A 17,195-nucleotide genomic window follows, 5' to 3' on the forward strand; every position below is an offset into this window, starting at 1 on the left:
AAAAACAAAGGGGGGTAACAACCAACACCAGAGCATGTGAAAAACAGTGGTGTTTGGGAGCTTAGTCATGCAGACCATGTAGGCACAGAGAATATAAACTAACCCCTAATCCATTTGGTTTTGAATTACAGAAATATTAAAGTTTGTTGACTTAAAACGCAGGCTTGTTACTGATTTGGGAATTAGACATTTAATAGATTCCACCTACTAACCAACCAATTTCAAGTTTCCATGAGTGTTATCCATCATATTTCACAAATGATTTATCCAGTGCTTTTTCTGGGGGGATGCAGGAGTATTCATACACCTAAACATTATTTCAATATGAGTAGGAAAAAGAGAGTACCCCTAAACATTTTTTAAAGAAAAAAAGCACTGGATTATCCTAAGAACAAAGATGGGGAACCTGCAGCCCTAGATGTTGCTGAATTCGCAGCTCCCATCAACCCCAGCCAGCAGGGCCAGTGATCAAGGATGATGGGAGTTGGAGTCCAACAGCAGCTTCCGTTTCCCTGCTTCAGAAAGTACTTGGCAAGAGCTTCCTGTTCAGTATTCTTTGCAAGGATCTTGGCAACCAGAACTAGGTGGCCACTGGAAATTGGCGAGGGGTCTTCTCTTCTGCCCAGGTGAGGCCACTTCCTATAAGACTGTACCGCCTTTGCTAGGGTGTGGGGTTGCCTTGACTGTAGAGGGTGGCAATGAAGGGGGAGTGGGAATAGGGCTCATCAGCCGCCTTCCACAAATCTCCTTGGCAGCGTGACAGAGGAGGTCGAGCGGCACACGGATCCCCTCCTCCTGGTTTATGACTTGCAGAGAATGCGGATGAGATTGCTTACGCTGGATGGATGCAGCAGGCACATGGGGGCAGGGAGTGTTTCTCTCTGTCTATGCTGAGCTTTGGTGTCAGCAGAAGCAGCACAAGAGGCCTTTGGCTGCTTTTGGCTGCACTGAAGCCCAGTAAGAGGGCTTTGCTCCCATCTTGCAAATCCTCTGGCAGTCAGAGGGAGGGAAAGACCACAGAGAATGGCTGGCTACTGATCCAGTCACTGAGCACTGAAAACCAGGAGGAAGGGATGGGGAAGAGGGATAGCTCCCCTTGAGGAAAGAAGAAGGAACTGTGAAGAGGGGGTAATCCTTATCACCAGAAGTCTCTCATAGGTGTATTCAGATTATAGTTGTCTTTGCCATTTTTAGGTTATCTCTGTCACACTGCAGACTAGAAACTTGTTGGCTTTCTTTTTTAAAGTGAAACCTGGGGATTCCAAGGTATCTGCTAGGTGCTCCAGAGACCACACTAGAAAACATTCTTGATTTTAAGCCATATAGACACCTGTCCCTGCCAGGTAGAGTAAAGGCCTTGATGTGGCTCTGGCATCAGATGCTGGAAAGTTTGGTCCTCGGCTGTGATGGAAGCAGATCAGGTGGTCATTGGGGTTCATTATAACTGTCCACCCCACTCCTCAAATATTGAAGTGGGGGTGTCTCGGGTTACCAGAACTGTGGGGAGAAGGCTGTCCCTCTCAGGTAAGTCCTGCCTTTCCATTACACCCCTTTCATTCCACTTTAAGTTTGATTCCCGTTCTGCTTTGATTTTTCTTTTGTTTTTCCTTCCTTCATATTTCTCTCTCTCTTTTTCTTCCCTCTGTTTGTTTCTTTTTGTGTATCTGCTTTATTTCTGCCTTCCTTTCATTCTGGTGGTGTGACTCCCTTCCCCTCCCTGCCTCATTATGCATATTGCTTTCTCTTCCTGTGAGCTTTTGCCATCTGTGCTTCTCTTCCACTGTGTCCAAACTTTCCCCCTCCTTTTGGAGTGTTTGCGATTCCTATTTGCCTCCTATTCACCCTCCTCCCTGTTTATATCACACTTTCTTTTCTCAATCCATTAAACTCTCCTTTGTGGTTGGGTGGCGTGATGACATTTGGGTGGGCTCTTTCTCCAATGCCAACGCTGCCTCTGCTGCTAACTGCTGTGTCCCCCGCCCCCCATCCCACTCCATCCTGCTGCCCGCTTGACTCTCTGGCGCCTCTCATAACTCTTGTATCACCTGCCCCATCTGGCTGTCCATGTGTGGGCTTCCTTCCCTCCCCGCTTCCCTTCCCCCAGGCCCCACAGGGAAGAGCGTGCGCCCCAGCACCTCCCGCAGCGTCCACGCCCTCCTGCACCGCTACGCAGGCTCCTTCCGCAGGCCCCGACTGGCCGTCAGCCGCAGCCTGAGCGCCCACCTCAACCGCTCCGCCCGACTAGGTGACTATTGCACCTCCCCCTTGTGTGGGCAGGGGCTTGGCCAGTGCTGGCCAGTCCAAAGGAGAGCCTTTCTGGAGTCCCACCTGAAATCCTTTCAACCTGGGCCTCTCGTCAATAAGCTGGGCTGCATCAGAGCTGGGAATCCCTTGAGCAAGAAGTCTGGGGACCCTGAGCTTTTCATTTCTGTTTCTTGCTTCAGAAGGCGTTTGGGAAGGGTGCTGGGAACCAAGGCTTAGGGGCCTTATTCCCAGGGATCTTGGTTTCAGGTGCTAGCTCCTTATCAACACAGATCTTAAGATTTGTGGCTCAATGTTGCGTCAGTTGCCATTTTTGACCAGAAAGAAGCGTTTCGGTTTCATCTCAGTTTCACAAAGGCTCCTAGGGACAGGGCTGTGGCTCCATGAGGGAGCCTGCCAAAGTCCCTGGCATCTCCAGAAGGACTGGAAGGTCTCCTGTCTGAAAACTGCTGCTTACCTAGATGGACCAGCAGAATGACTTGGTCTGAAGCGGCTTCCTGTCCTTCTAGATCCCCAGGAGTGAAAGCTCCCCAATCTCCACCTTTATGAGAGTCAACCAAAATGTAAAACAAAGTGTGGCAGGCTTTTGCAATCTCCTCAGCTCTTTATCAGGTAAGATGTCACACAGAACAGGGTGGTGTGATGTGAAATGGAAGTGAAACTGACATGAAACCAACACATATCTGTTTAATTTTTTTTATTGAAACAGTTTATTAGACACAGGTTATAAGGTCCCTGTTGGTATTTAAAACATGTTGAGTGCCTAGAGCAGGGATGGGGAACCTCTGGCCCTCCAGATGTTGTTGGACTACAACTCCCATCATCCCTGACCATTGGCCAGGCTGACTGGGGCGGATGGGAGTTTGGAGTGCTGCAATACCTGGAAAGCCACACATTTCCCATCCTTGCTCTATTGCCTTGGCTGTGGACTATCTTGGCCATGAACTCGTTACATGACATTGTGCAAGTTTCTGTTGTATAAACCATAACAATCTATTTAAAAAATGAAAACCACCGGCTACTTTAATACCATACTGGGCTATAGTGGACTTTTCTTAATAAAATATGGTACTTTATAACACACATGGTTAAATTGGATTGGGGTGAGAAAGGGGAAATTTGTGCATGTGGGGCATGTTATTCAAACCAGCTAGGTCTACGTAAGCAGCAGATGGAGGGGGCTGGAGGGAGTGGCTTTTGAATGGTCTAACACTGAAAAATTAACCGAAAAGAGAAACAGGTACATCAGGAAGAAAATTTCTAGCCCAGACTTTTGCCTCCTGCACTGATTTTCTGTTTGCGAGGAGCTTTCAATGTAGATAGGGGAGCATTTCAAAATGTGACAGCCCAATTCAGAAGTCTGCTACATTAAAGACCAGACCCATTTGTTTTTTGCTTGTGGGAGGCCAATTGTAGTGACAGCCTGTCCCACAGAATGGAATTTTTTTTGCAAAGGTGGGGGGCAGTGGGTAGGTGGCCATGAAGGGAAGGTACAATGACATATTGAGAACCACAGGAGATCCTTGAGGGGTATTAGAGGGAGTTGCTTGAGAAGAAGGTTTTTAATTTCCCTGCCTGTGCTGTCTCCATCTCTCCGTGATGCAGAAATTGTCCACGAAGACCTCAAGATGGGTTCAGATGGTGAGAGCGACCAGGCGTCAGGGACATCATCTGATGAGGTGCAATCTCCAGTCCGAGTGCGCATGAGGAACAACCCAGCGCGCAAGATCTCCACCGAGGTGCGAGCATTAAAGATGGGCGTGCAAAGTTCAGAGCAGTTGTCACTGAGGGGCTCTCTCCATCTCCCTTTCACACGAGTCACTTTTTAGAGAGGACCATGGAAGAGATGTCTAGAGATGGCTCTACAGTGGTACCTCGGGTTACAAACACTTTGGGTTACAGACTCCGCTAACCCAGAAGTAGTACCTCGGGTTAGGAACTTTGCCCCAGGACGAGAACAGAAATCTTGCAGCTGTGGCAGCGGGAGACCCCATTAGCTAAAGTGGTACCTCAGTTTAAGAGCAGTTTCAGGTTAAGAACAGACCTCCAGAACGAATTAAATCCGTAACCAGAAGTACCACTGTCTATATGACCCACACTCATTCTCTCCCCCCCCCCCAAAAGCCAGGAAATAACAAAGTCTGCGCCAAGAAACCTTAAATAAAATAGTGTGAATTGTTCAGTTACCTAGCAATATACAGTGGTGCCTCGCAAGATGAAATTAATCCGTTCCGCGAGTCTCTTCGTCTTGCGAAGCACGGCTATTAGCGGCTTAGCGGCTATTAACGGCTTAGCGGCTTAGCCGCTATTAATGGCTTAGCGGCTTTAAGAAAAAGGAAACAAACTCGCAAAAACTCGCAAGACGTTTCGTCTTGCGAAGCAAGCCCATAGGGAAATTCGTCTTGCGGAACGACTCAAAAAACGGAAAACTCTTTCGTCTAGTGAGTTTTTCGGCTTGCGAGGCATTCGTCTTGCGGGGCACCACTGTACTTACTTTTCACAGACCCCTTCAGCTGGCACTCCCCCCCCCCCCCGCCAATAATTTTATTTTATTTTCCAAAGGTACACAATATTCAATTAGCAATAACAATACAAAATAATAACCAAACAGAAACAAAGACAAAAACAAAAACAAAGCATACACCCATGTGGCTTCCCTCCCCCATTACTCATCATCTCTTAATCTTTAGAGTCTTATTAACATTGCATCTTTTGGTCATCCTTAATATCCTTAATATATTACTTTTTTCTAGTTCTACTTTACAGACTTAGTCTATACATATCAACATATTATCCTTAGAACAGGTAATTTTTTCATGTAATCCTCAAAGCATTGCCATTCCGACCTTAAATTCTGATTCGTCTGGTGCCTTATGGTTGCTGTTAACTTCACCAACTCTATAAATTTGCTTAATTTACATATCCAATCTTCCTTTGTGGGGATAATATTTCCATTCCAGTTCCTTGCAAGTCTAGCTGCAGCTGTGGCATATAAGAATAATTTTTTTCTTATCTTGTGGGATATCCTTTCCTAAGATACCCAATACGCTTCTGGGTTTTTTCTCTATAGAAATTTTTAACATCTTTTTTAACTCATTGTGGATACATTCCCAGAATCTTTTAACTTTTTTGCAGCCATACATGGACCATAGTCCCTCAGCCGGCACTTTTAACCTTCTGTGAAATCAGGCAGGTAAAAGTCACACCGATGCAGCTGAATTATCTCCTAATGCTCTGAGGAATGCCTGTGTGGAAGCCTGATTCATAGAATTGTAGGATTGGAAGGGGCAACAAGGATCATCTAGTCCAACCCCCTGCAATGCAGGAATCTTGAAGCCCCAACCCTGAGGTTAAGAGTCTCAGGCTCTGCCAGCTGAGACATCCTGAGGCGTGCCCTTCAGAAGGGAATCCTGCAGTGGCCCAACGGCAGAGAAAGCCCTCAGAAGACACCAGTCTTCATTGAGGGTTTACAAGCTCTAGTTCTTCTTTTTTTTAAAATAATGTTTATTAAGAGTTTAAAAGTTACAAAAAGAAGAAAAAAAGAGTTAAACAAAGCAAAACAATACAATACAATACATAAAAAACAAAAAACACTGCTTATCTTAACAAAACAAAAACAAGAACAAAAACAGAATCAATTAAAAACACATCCCATATTTCCATATCTTATCTTTCATTTACTTGTTTTGACGACCTCCTCACACCTCCCTTTTTTGTATTCTAGTTCAGTTAGCTATTTCAGCAAATCCTTTCCATCTTTCTCAGTTTTGGTCCTATAATTTATCTTAACACAATCTAACCTTGTTTTTTTTCCCCCTTTAGCCCATTAACAGTCTATTTTTACTTAATTCTTTATAACATTTCTGCTAAAGCCATATAACTTCATTCCAGCATCCTTCTAACATTCCTTAATTTTACAGTGTTTCTGTAAATAGTCTTTAAATTTTTTCCAATCTTCTTCCACCGACTCTTCTCCCTGGTCTCGGATTCTGCCAGTCATTTCCGCCAGTTCCATGTAGTCCATCAGCTTCATCTGCCATTCTTCCCGGGTGGGTAAATCTTGTGTCTTCCAATAAGTATTCTTGCTGCTGTTGTAGCATACATAAAAAAAGTTCTATCCTTCATCACCAATTGGCCGACCATGCCCAGGAGAAAGGCCTCTGGTTTCTTCAGGAAGGTATATTTAAATACCTTTTTCATTTCATTATAGATCATCTCCCAGAATGTCTTAATCCTTGGGCACGTCCACCAAAGGTGAAAGAATGTACCTTCAGTCTCATTACATTTCCAACATTTATTATCAGGCAGATGGTAAATTTTTGCAAGCTTGACTGGTGTCACGTACCACCTATAAATCATTTTCATTAAATTCTCTCTTAAGGCATTACATGCAGTAAACTTCATACCTGTGGTCCATAACTGTTCCCAGTCAGCCATCATGATGTTGTGTCCAACATCTTGTGCCCATTTAATTTTACAAGCTCTAGTTCTGCCCCCAGAATTTGGACCCCATTTTCCTCCCCTCTCCAGGACATTAACAAGCGCCTGTCACTTCCCGCTGATATCCGCCTGCCGGAAGGTTACCTCGAGAAGCTCACTCTAAACAGCCCCCTGTTTGACAAGCCCTTGAGCAGACGGTTACGGAGAGTCTCTTTGGTAAGTCAGATTTAAATGCAATTTGTTCACTTGGGTTTTCTTTATAGTGCCCCTCCCCCATGACATAGTTCTCTGGGTGGTTGGCCAAATAAAACGGTAAAACACAATATTAACAGTATCATGAAAACAATGACTGTGTATACATTTTCAGCAGAGGCGGGAATGCTGAAATAAAATTCACAGTAGAACTAAAAATACAAAATATGCAATCACTGGGATCAAAATTCAGGTTGGAATTTGCCATTGTGCTTTGTGGGTCTGCATGTGTCGAAGGAAGTCTGTGTGCAAAACAGGACTTTTCACCCTCTTCCCTGCCCTGCCCCATTCTGGGGATTCCCCCAACCCTCTACAGCAGATTTAGGGGGTGTGGGGCAGCAGGAGGTGGGGAGTCGCATTGAGCAAGGGGGCCTCATTTTGTGCAAACAGCACCTCCGCTAATCCAGCTTTCAGATCTTTAAAGATCACAGATTATAAAGGCATGGGAGAATAAAGAAAGGCATTCACCTGGCACCAGAAAGAGCTTAAAGAGCACCACCACTGAAAAGGCCCTTCTCCTAATAGCCATTTCCTTATCTCACTTGCTGGGGGTCTCTAAAGAGGTTTGGGCAGGTGTGTATGGGAGAAGGCAACCTTTTGGTCACCTGGCCCCATGCCATTCAGGGCTTTAAAGGCTAAGACAAGTACTTATAGCCTCCCCCCAGCTGCCTACTCTGTCCTTTCACTGCAGTAGGAACAGTGACCAGGAGCCCCTCCCGACTGTAGGTGGATTCTGCAATGGGTCATTGATGCTGGAATGGTGCTTTAGTGGTAGAGTCACATTCATTCTTTCCCAGAGCTCCCACCTGCTTGCCACCTTCTCTGCAGCACAAAAAAGGTGGGATAAAGTCTCTATCACCTATAACCGTCCTCCTGCTATGTCGTTGGAGGGGTGCTAGTGCAGTAGGGCCCATCGGCTGGAGAAGGCAGCCCCTCCCACCCTGTCTCTTTGTGCTTTCTTGTGCAGTCGGAGATTGGCTTTGGGAAGCTGGAGACGTATGTGAAGCTGGACAAGCTGGGAGAAGTGAGTGCCCTGACCGTCCTCCGGAAGGCGGAGCTGAGAACGAATTCCAGTCTAGAACACACTTGGGATGACCACTCAGCTCGGCTTGCTTCATCTCAGGGCACCTGGGATGGGGTCATTCTCACGCTGATTTTAATATATTTCTCTCTCTCTCTTTAATGTATTGATTTCTACTTTGCGCTTCCTTCAAGTCCAAGGAGTGCAGGATGGTGTACCTAATATCTTCACAACAACCCTGTGAGGTAGAATAGGCTACGAAAGGGTGGCTTGCCATAGGTCAGGGAGCAGGGATTTGAACCTGGATCTCCCCAGCACTCAACCCAGGACACCACCCTGGCTTAGCCTGAGAGCAGTGAGCTTGGCCAGTCCAGGGTAGTTGTTCCTTTATCTCCACAAGACTTCCAGCTCATCCCACCTTAGTATCACTTCTCACGGTGGATTTGATCCATTCAGCCTGGGAGGGTTCCTTTAGTTCAGTGGATTTAAGAGGTCCTGGTTCAGATTCCAGAATGGCCTTGGGGAGTTCCATTCAGTCACCCATCCTTTCCAGCACATGCATTCAGAACACGTTAAAGCACACGGAATCTCGTTTTTTCCAGGATTGCCACTAACACCCTTATCCAGAACTCCTTGTTGACCCATATCTCTTGTCAGCCTCAACTCTTTCTTCTGTAAAATGGGCCAATTAATGAATCCATCATAGGGCTCTTGAGAGGATAAATGAGAGAAGGGAATTGCATCAACTGCACCCAAGATTATGAATTCAAGAGTAAATCATGCCTCTCTAGGGCAGAGAACTTTCTTCCCCTGATCAGACCAGCCTGGTGTTGAGAACATCTTTCTGCAATTACATAGACGACGTTTTGCACTCTGGTTTTTTGGTGAAATTTATTCTTTGCTGGCGTGGGGGCATAAGTAAATTGCAGGGCAACTTGGGACTTGGAGGAGAGTTGGGGTGAGAGGCCAGTTGACTAGAGGTTGGGCATTGGGCTGCTAGCCTGAGCTCTGTCTTTGCTGCATTAAGGGGACGTACGCCACAGTCTACAAGGGGAAGAGTAAACTCACCGATAACCTGGTGGCCTTGAAGGAGATCCGTCTTGAGCACGAAGAAGGAGCACCTTGCACAGCCATTCGGGAAGGTACATCAACACTCCCTGAAATCAGAAGGGTCAGCCAGTTTCAGTGGGTTCTGGTCCATTGGGGCACTCTGCCGTCACCAGACCACTTCCTTCCTTGTGCCCAGTCCAAGGGATGGCCCTGGCCGACAGCGTCCCGTACCAGTCTCAGGTTTGCCCTTGTAGAACTCAAGGCAGAGGAAGATGGGGGGAAACTCTGCCTCTCTTTGGCTCTTGCTCCATCTGCGGAGACCCCGCCACCTTCTGCCTGTCTCAGAGAGCAGCTGCAAGGATTCCACAGCCAGTGGAAAGTGGAAATGGCTGCAGACGTTTGGATGAGCCAAACAGCTGCATCCATGAATGGAGGGGGTCCCAGACTGAAAATGCAGGTGAACACAAAGACTCGTCATAAGATATTTGCATTGACCAGAAAAATTACTGTAGCAGCCAGAAGTCCAGAAGAATTCATGTTAGGGCAGTAGAGACTCTTAACCCAGAGTCTCAGATGTGGCCGACAAGAGGAATATCACCTGCAGTGTTCTTATCATTTCCTTCGCTAGTGAAGTTCAGGGGTGCATGCGCAGCCATAAGGACATGTGCACACACACCTTTCCCATGCTCAGGAGGGAGGAGGTATCAGTGGGCTTGGGGGAACAGGTTAGCAGAACTTGATCCATCATCATCATCATCAGTCAGTCAGTCAGTCAGTCAGTCAAAGAAGCATAAAAACAAGGCAGCAAATCAAAGGAACCAGTGAGGGTGTGTTGTTAGAACTAGGATACCATTAATCTCCAGTCAAAGTACTGAAAATCCCCTCTTTAACACACAGAGGTATTCCATAGAAATTGCAATTGTAAATAAACTTACTCCACTTTAGAAAAAAAATATTTTCCTTTTAACTGTTTTTATGTTCTTTCTCTAAGTCTAATTAAAACAGGTTAGTTTTTGCCATTGTTACACAATCCCACACCTTATTATGCCATGATTTAATTGCTGGACCTGAAGTTCTCCTTACCCCTTTCCTAGTTCACATGTCCACTACATGTCGGTAAAACCATTTTTTAAAAAACTTAGGGAGCAAAAGAAGAGAGGTCTAGACAGAAAGAGAAGGATGTCTGTGTGGTTCACATGAAGAGGGGAAGGAAGACGGGAGCAAATGTACACACAGCCGAGAGAGGTCATTTTCTGATCTGTGACCAGATCTCTTTGCCCCTCCCAGCTCAGCCAGTTCCCTCTCACAGCTTTACCTGCCTCAGTAGGACTCAGTAGGTGTCTAGAGGGCAGACCCAAAGGGCCCCCCCAAGTCTGCAGAGAGCAGGAGGAAGATGGACTCTGCTGCCCTTGGCGAGGCTGAGAGAGAAGAACAGGAGAGGCAGGGGAGCGGCATACTGGCACACACTGGCGCAAAATTACCCACCCCAAGCAGCAGCAAGTCCAGAGCAGTGGATCATGCAGGGACACAGCAGATAACCTCCTCCCTGGTGGGTGCTTTAGGCTCCCTGGAGCTTTCTAGCTTTCTCTTTCATGTCGTGTGCTTGCTGTTCTTCTCTCAAAGCCCAGAGTTTAGGAATAGCTCCATTAAACTCTTTAGAGGTGCTTCTGTTGCGCGTCCCACAATGTGCCTCTCTTTCTCTGTTTTCCAGTTTCACTTCTGAAAGATCTGAAACATGCCAACATTGTGACCCTGCATGATATCATCCATACAGAGAAATCCCTCACGCTTGTCTTCGAGTATTTAGTGAGTAAACAGGCATGGTAACTGTAACTTATACTTTTTATGAATGAAAACATCTCAAATTATTTACGACTGAAAGCTGAACATTCAGAAAACCCGTATTTTGAACAGCCTGGCTGGTTTGAAGGAAGATGTTGCCTACAGTGCACATAGAGAGGGTGTTAAAACTGTCATGGCTTCCTCCCAAGGACTCCTGGGAATTACAGTTTTAAGAATGCTCAAGGTAGCTTTCAATACCCTCCTGAAGCAGCCACTTCAGTAGGAAATTATTGTAGCATAAGTGGGGGCGAGTTTTTCAAGGATAGTCTCCTGAAACCTAGGAAGTACAGTAAGTGTCAGTTCCCTGCCCCTGAGACCACTACCAGTGCTGGGCCAATATGGAGGTGAGGGCTTGGACGTGACTCCCACATCCCCATCCAGCCCTCTTGCTCAGCCTGGTGCAAACCATGTAGGCACAGGGGAAAGGATGGGGATGTGGGATGTATGAACCTTCTGTTCACTTTATTGGTCCAGGGCACATTCCTGGGTGGGGGAATTCTGCTGAGTCCTATGGCAAGTCCACTGCATGGGAATGCCATGCCCACTCTAGGTTGAAGGATTCCCATATAGTCTTAACGATAAGGGGTGCCATCCTGCCCATGTTTACTCAGAAGTAAGATTCCCTTGAATTCAGTGGGACTAACTTCCAGGTAGGTGCTCATAGGATTGCAGACTTGTTTGCACAAATCAGTCATTTTAAATTAATGAAGAGGAAAGTTGTCAATCCTGCGTCTTCTTTCACCCCAGGATAAAGATCTGAAACAGTATCTTGACGACTGCGGCAATGTAATAAATATGCACAATGTGAAGGTAAGTTGCTGACTCCCATCTGAGTCTGTTTCAGTGGATTCTTTTACTGCGTAGCAAGCAACTTTACGAATGTTGCTGGCAAAAGCTCACTTCAGCATGAGATTGCACTGGGGGATTTGATATGTGCTTTGCATGTTCTCCTTCAATGCTCTGGTTATTGGTGGCGCCCCCATCAAACGAACATGGAACTGTCCTGAGAAAATAAAGGCATGTTTCTAAAGAAAATCCCACTGTTTGAAGAAGTTATATGAATTGGAAACATTTTCCTAAATGCACTCGTTTTGCATCCATGGCTGGTTAGAAGTACTGTATATGGCAGATCTAGCGATGAACTAGAGGGAAAGGCATTGAGATGGCTCTGTTCCCTCCTCCAGCTGTTCCTGTTCCAGCTGCTGCGTGGCCTCGCCTACTGCCACCGTCAGAAGGTGCTGCATCGAGACCTCAAGCCCCAGAACTTGCTCATTAATGAGAGAGGGGAGCTCAAACTAGCAGATTTTGGTGAGTACTAATTATCTCTCTGCCCTTGCTCTGCAACATTTACTAACAAATGTAAAAAGTAATGCATGTAATGTAATGAAATGTAAAATGTAATGCAATGAAACTTAACATTCCCAGGACTGGCCCGGGCAAAATCCATTCCCACCAAGACCTACTCCAACGAAGTGGTGACACTTTGGTACCGACCCCCAGATATACTATTGGGCTCGACAGAATACTCCACCCAGATTGACATGTGGTAAGGATTCAGCAGCCTGTGGCCCGCTCTCCCTCCCTGTGGTTGAAATCCGTAATTTTGATAGTACTTTCCATTTGCCCATCAGTTGTCATCTCCCACAGGGATGGGGGACCTGTGACCCTCCAGATGTTGTTGGACTTTCTCTTTAGCCCAGCTAGCTTGGCCGATGGTCAGGAGAGATGGGAGTTGCAGTCCTGCAACATCTGAAAGGCCACAGGTTCCCCATCTAGGGGTGCAGTCTGTTTTTTGCATGGTTCTTGTATTTTTAAAAGGTGATTTAAGTAAAGAGGAACGCAGATGGCGCTGTGGGTTAAACCACAGAGCCTAGTACTTGCCGATCAGAAGGTTGGCGGTTTGAATCCCCACGATGGGGTGAGCTCCCATTGCTCGGTCCCTGCTCCTGCCAACCTAGCAGTTCGAAAGCACGTCAAAGTGCAAGTAGATAAATAGGTACCTTTCCGGCGGGAAGGTAAACGGAGTTTCCATGTGTTGCTCTGGTTCGCCAGAAGCGGCTTAGTCATGCTGGCCACATGACCCGGAAACTGTATGCCGGCTCCCTCGGCCAGTAAAGCGAGATGAGCGCCGCAACCCCAGAGTTGGTCACGACTGGACCTAATGGTCAGGGGTCCCTTTACCTTTACCGTAAGTAAACAGAGGCCATGTAAAGGAAACAGCGGTGAATGCCTAGAGCTGAGCCGCTTGGATCTCAGGAAACTGCAGAGCTAAAAAAGGAGACTGAAGCTAGGGGCAAACAAATGCATGGAGCCAGTAGCTGAGTCACAGTGGCCCGCTAGGAACACAAACTGTGGTAGAGTTCCTTAGATGTTTGTCCCCAATCCCTCCCTGTAGAGACCAGGGGTGGCAGACAAGCCATTCTGAAGGACAACTTGCCCACTGCCATGTGACATTCCCCTGTAATGTGCAGGAACAAGAGCATGCAAAGTGTGGTGAACTGGGTGCACATCCTAGAACTGGCATAGCCAACGTTGTGCCCTCCAGCTCTTGCTGGATTCCAGCTCCCATTAGTCAGCCAGCCTGGCCGGAGGTCAGGGAGGATGAGAGTTGTGGTCCATGACATCTAGAGGACATCTGATTGGCTGCCCCTGCCCTGGAATGCCTTCTCTTCTATGCTTCAAAACAAGGATTCTAAGTGTCAGGTGGCCTCCCAAGGGGACGTTTGCCAGGGAAGAGGATAAGATACTAACAGTTAACAAGACTCTCCAACAGCAGCTCCAAAATGGTACCCTCTTCAAACAAAAGGGAGATACCAGAAAGCTTGGGGCACGGTGAGGGGAATCCAAAGGTTTGCAGAAAGAAGTACATGGTACCTTGGTTTTCGAGCGTCTTGGAAGCCGAACATTTCGGAACCGGAATGCCAAAAACCTGGAAGTAATTGCTTCTGTTTTTGAACGCGCCTTGGAAGTCAAACAGCTTCCACTGCGTTTCCCCCCTTTTTTTCTCCATTGACTTTGCCGACCGCTCTTTGACCCTCGGTTGTTGAACGTTTTGGAAGTCGAACGGTCTTCCAGAATGGATTACATTTGACAACTGAGGTACCACTGTACATTGGGGAGGGGTCAGGAGTGGAACAGAAGGAGAGAAACCCCTCCCCACTAGCCTCATGAAGTCTTGAGAATGCTCACTGGCCATAGATGCTGACTAAGCATTGCCATGGTGCTAGTGAGGACTCTTCGCTGTAACATTTAGTTGCAGGCCCTACTTGTTTCTGAGATATTTCTGGCCCTTCTCAGTGCATGCCAGAATCCTCTGCAATATGCAGGCTAAGGTCCATGGCAGAGATGCAGGGAAGGTCTTTGGCCGACTAGTTCTAAAAAGTATACTCTAAAGGCGGCAAGGTTGAAAATCCCTTACATATATGATAATGAAAACAAACCATGGAAGGGAAGTGGGTGTTAAATGTTTGGTTTGTATTTTGGTAAATGTAAATGTGCAAATTTTGTATGATTAAAAATGATAATTAAGATTTAAAAAGAAAAAGAAAAGTTTAATTCTGCACCCTCTTGAAATTATGTGAATTTTGCATATTTTCTTATATCTTTCTAATTCTGCTTCTGATTTTCATGGGTGGGACAAAGATCTGTGCAGAATCCAGAAGCTGCTCCACCCACTGACTGTGGAAAACCTCTGTTGCTTCTTCTTCACCAGAAAATGGTGCTGCAAAATGAAGAAATAGATACATATTTGGTTAAGTCGCATAGCACATTCAAGTGGCAGAATTTGGATTTTCTTGGAACATAATGTTTTGATCCAGTGGAGAGAATCAGGGTTTTGATTTAAAGCCTAAAGTTCATGGTCCTTGCTTTGAACTTCCTCCCAGTGATGTCCTTGTCTTTCTCCTCACAGGGGTGTGGGCTGCATCTTCTATGAGATGTCCACAGGACGGCCGCTCTTCCCAGGCTCCACAGTTGAGGAGCAGCTGCACTTCATCTTTCGGATATTGGGTATGGTCCTGGGGTGACCTTGCTGGGACTGCTGTGTTGCCGAGAGATCAGTGGGGAGAGGCAGGAGGGCCTTACAGAAGACTAGACTGCTGATTCACAGGAGTCTTCTGAGCTGCTTTGAGGAATCTAGACAAGGAGGGGGATACAACTCAGTTGATCAGTAATCCATTACCATAATAAATCCATAACGATAACCAGTCTGTTATATATTTTAGCAAGTTGCTTGTCTACTTGCTATGAATTTGGATAGCTTTTAGGGTATTGTAACCAAATTTTAGGGATGCGGATGGCGCTGTAGGGACGCGGGTGGCGCTGTGGGTAAAACCTCAGCGCCTAGGACTTGCCGATCGTCAGGTCAGCGGTTCGAATCCCTGCGGCGGGGTGCACTCCCGTCGTTCGGTCCCAGTGCCTGACAACCTAGCAGTTCGAAAGCACCCCCGGGTGCAAGTAGATAAATAGGGACTGCTTACTAGCGGGAAGGTAAACGGCGTTTCTGTGCACTGCGCTGGTCCTGGCTCGCCAGAGCAGCTTCGTCACGCTGGCCACGTGACCCGGAAGTGTCTTCGGACAGCGCTGGCCCCCGGCCTCTTAAGTGAGATGGGCGCACAACCCCAGAGTCGGACACGACTGGCCCATACGGGCAGGGGTACCTTTACCTTTACCTTTAACCAAATTTTGCATGGTGATTTCTGAGATCAAAGAAGATCAAAGATTCAGCTGGATGCCATTTTGGATCAAGATGGCAGGCTGAGCCTTTCAAGACTTCACTGATTTTAACCACTGATTTCTTTGTTTCTTAGAATTCCCAAACAACTCTGCTAGTCAATCAATAAAGGACAACATATACATAAGTAAACATGGCAGAAGTGGTGTGGGTGCTCCTTAAAAGTCCTGTTTCAGGGTCAGCGCCGCTCTCCTGCTCAGGGCAGCAGGGCAACCTGCCTGGGTCCTGAGCTGACTCTTTTCTGGTCTCTCCTTCTCTCTCCTCTGCATCACCAGGGACTCCCAACGAAGAGACATGGCCTGGAATCCAGTCTAATGAAGAATTCCGAGCCTATAATTACCCTAAATACCGTCCCGAGGCCCTCATCAACCATGCCCCAAGGTGAGTGTCAACCTGCCATTCAGGGAATGTTAGGGTGGGTTGAACTTTTCAACTTTCCAATTCCCCAAATGAAGGGTGCTAAAAAGTTGTAACATGACTTGGGAATTCAAAAGATACTTTTGTTAATTAATGTAATTTAGTTTAGCTTAGTAAGTAAAATGTGTGTAAAATTGCATAGAAATCATTAGAAATGATTGCCAAGTACTTACAGGTGGTTCTTCTTCTTCTTCTTCTTCTTCTTCTTCTTCTTCTTCTTCTTCTTCTTCTTCCTCTTCCTCTTCCTCTCGCTGTTTTTCTACTTGGCCCTTGATCCCAGAGACACCCGGCCCCCCTTTTATGCACTGGCTTCCATTGCTTTCTCCTGAGCAGAGGTGCAGATCAAAGGCTTTTTATCCCTCTCCTTTCCAGAACATGGATTTTGTCAGAGATGGCGGCTTGTGCCCTCCTCTGCTGACTGATGCATGAGCCAAAACTGACTCTGGGGGCTTTACAAGGCCTTTGCCTGTGTCTTGGCTCTGAAGGGTCTGGGGACGTTGCTGGCCCTTGAGTCCTGCTCCAGACCTGCCCCTTTTTCAAACCAGTTGCCCACCCGTAGTTGGGATGTACTTTGCTCATTTACAAGCCCCTATTAATGCTGTTAGCGGAGCAGCTGAGCACCTCCACCTGGGAAGCAGGGCCTCCGTTTCCCTTCCAGAGCCTGATCTTCCTTTTCTCCTGGATCTCCACAGGCTGGATAGCGAAGGGGCTGACCTCCTGGGGAAGCTGCTGCAGGTGAGAAGTTGTGGCTCCTCTTTGTCTCTCCCTCCGGCCGGATGCGGACCTTTATTGTCTTTGCAGCTTCAGGTGACAGGAAGGCCTTCTCTGCTGGGGCTGGATGGCCTGGCCTTGCCCTTCTCAGGGAATTGCAGAATGGATTGAGGACTGTGAGCCTTATGTGGCATTGCACTTGTCCATCTTCAGGGGCTTGTTGTTTGTGCCAAGAAAAACATAACACAGCTGCCCTTTGAGAACAAAATGGAAACCAGGCTGGGGAAAGCCGGTGTGGGGGTTAGAACATGTGGTGAAGGAGTCCTCTCTATCCAGCCAGGTGACTGCTGGGCATAGCTTACTCCTGGGTAAATGGCTATACATTCCCACTTCTGCTCAGAATGGCATTCCTGGTGGAAGCAGAAGGGCAGGCACCTCTCTTTGCAGCACAGCAGTTGATCTCTCTCG

The 17,195-nt window shown here is 46.9% G+C and overlaps 1 protein-coding gene and 1 long non-coding RNA gene across 6 annotated transcripts in view; one reads left to right on the plus strand and one right to left on the minus strand.

The window, feature by feature from the left end:
- Positions 1-15,868, minus strand: part of LOC308467101 — a 175,658-nt gene extending 159,790 nt beyond the window's left edge. Inside the window, exon 1 of the long non-coding RNA XR_013981135.1 lies at positions 15,532-15,868. This is a non-coding gene — a long non-coding RNA (uncharacterized lncRNA). The remainder of the gene's footprint in view (positions 1-15,531) is intronic.
- The window catches only part of CDK16 (cyclin dependent kinase 16), a 60,772-nt gene that overhangs the window by 34,700 nt on the left and 8,877 nt on the right, over positions 1-17,195 (plus strand). For 3 of the 5 annotated variants that reach the window (XM_080988470.1, XM_080988471.1, XM_080988469.1), the window contains exons 3-14: positions 2,105-2,245; positions 3,868-4,001; positions 6,793-6,918; positions 7,922-7,978; positions 9,003-9,117; positions 10,737-10,831; positions 11,615-11,677; positions 12,052-12,175; positions 12,293-12,413; positions 14,778-14,875; positions 15,875-15,980; positions 16,709-16,751. In XM_080988470.1, the coding sequence (XP_080844596.1) occupies positions 2,105-2,245; positions 3,868-4,001; positions 6,793-6,918; positions 7,922-7,978; positions 9,003-9,117; positions 10,737-10,831; positions 11,615-11,677; positions 12,052-12,175; positions 12,293-12,413; positions 14,778-14,875; positions 15,875-15,980; positions 16,709-16,751 (1,223 nt within the window). Of the gene's footprint in view, positions 1-2,104; positions 2,246-2,771; positions 2,875-3,867; positions 4,002-6,792; positions 6,919-7,921; positions 7,979-9,002; positions 9,118-10,736; positions 10,832-11,614; positions 11,678-12,051; positions 12,176-12,292; positions 12,414-14,777; positions 14,876-15,874; positions 15,981-16,708; positions 16,752-17,195 lie in introns of all 5 variants that reach the window. The other 2 variants (XM_080988473.1, XM_080988472.1) reach the window with 2 other exon arrangements.

The sequence above is a fragment of the Podarcis pityusensis genome, assembly GCF_964106645.2.
Source record: "Podarcis pityusensis genome assembly, chromosome: 17".
Classification (NCBI taxonomy): Eukaryota; Metazoa; Chordata; class Lepidosauria; order Squamata; family Lacertidae; genus Podarcis; species Podarcis pityusensis.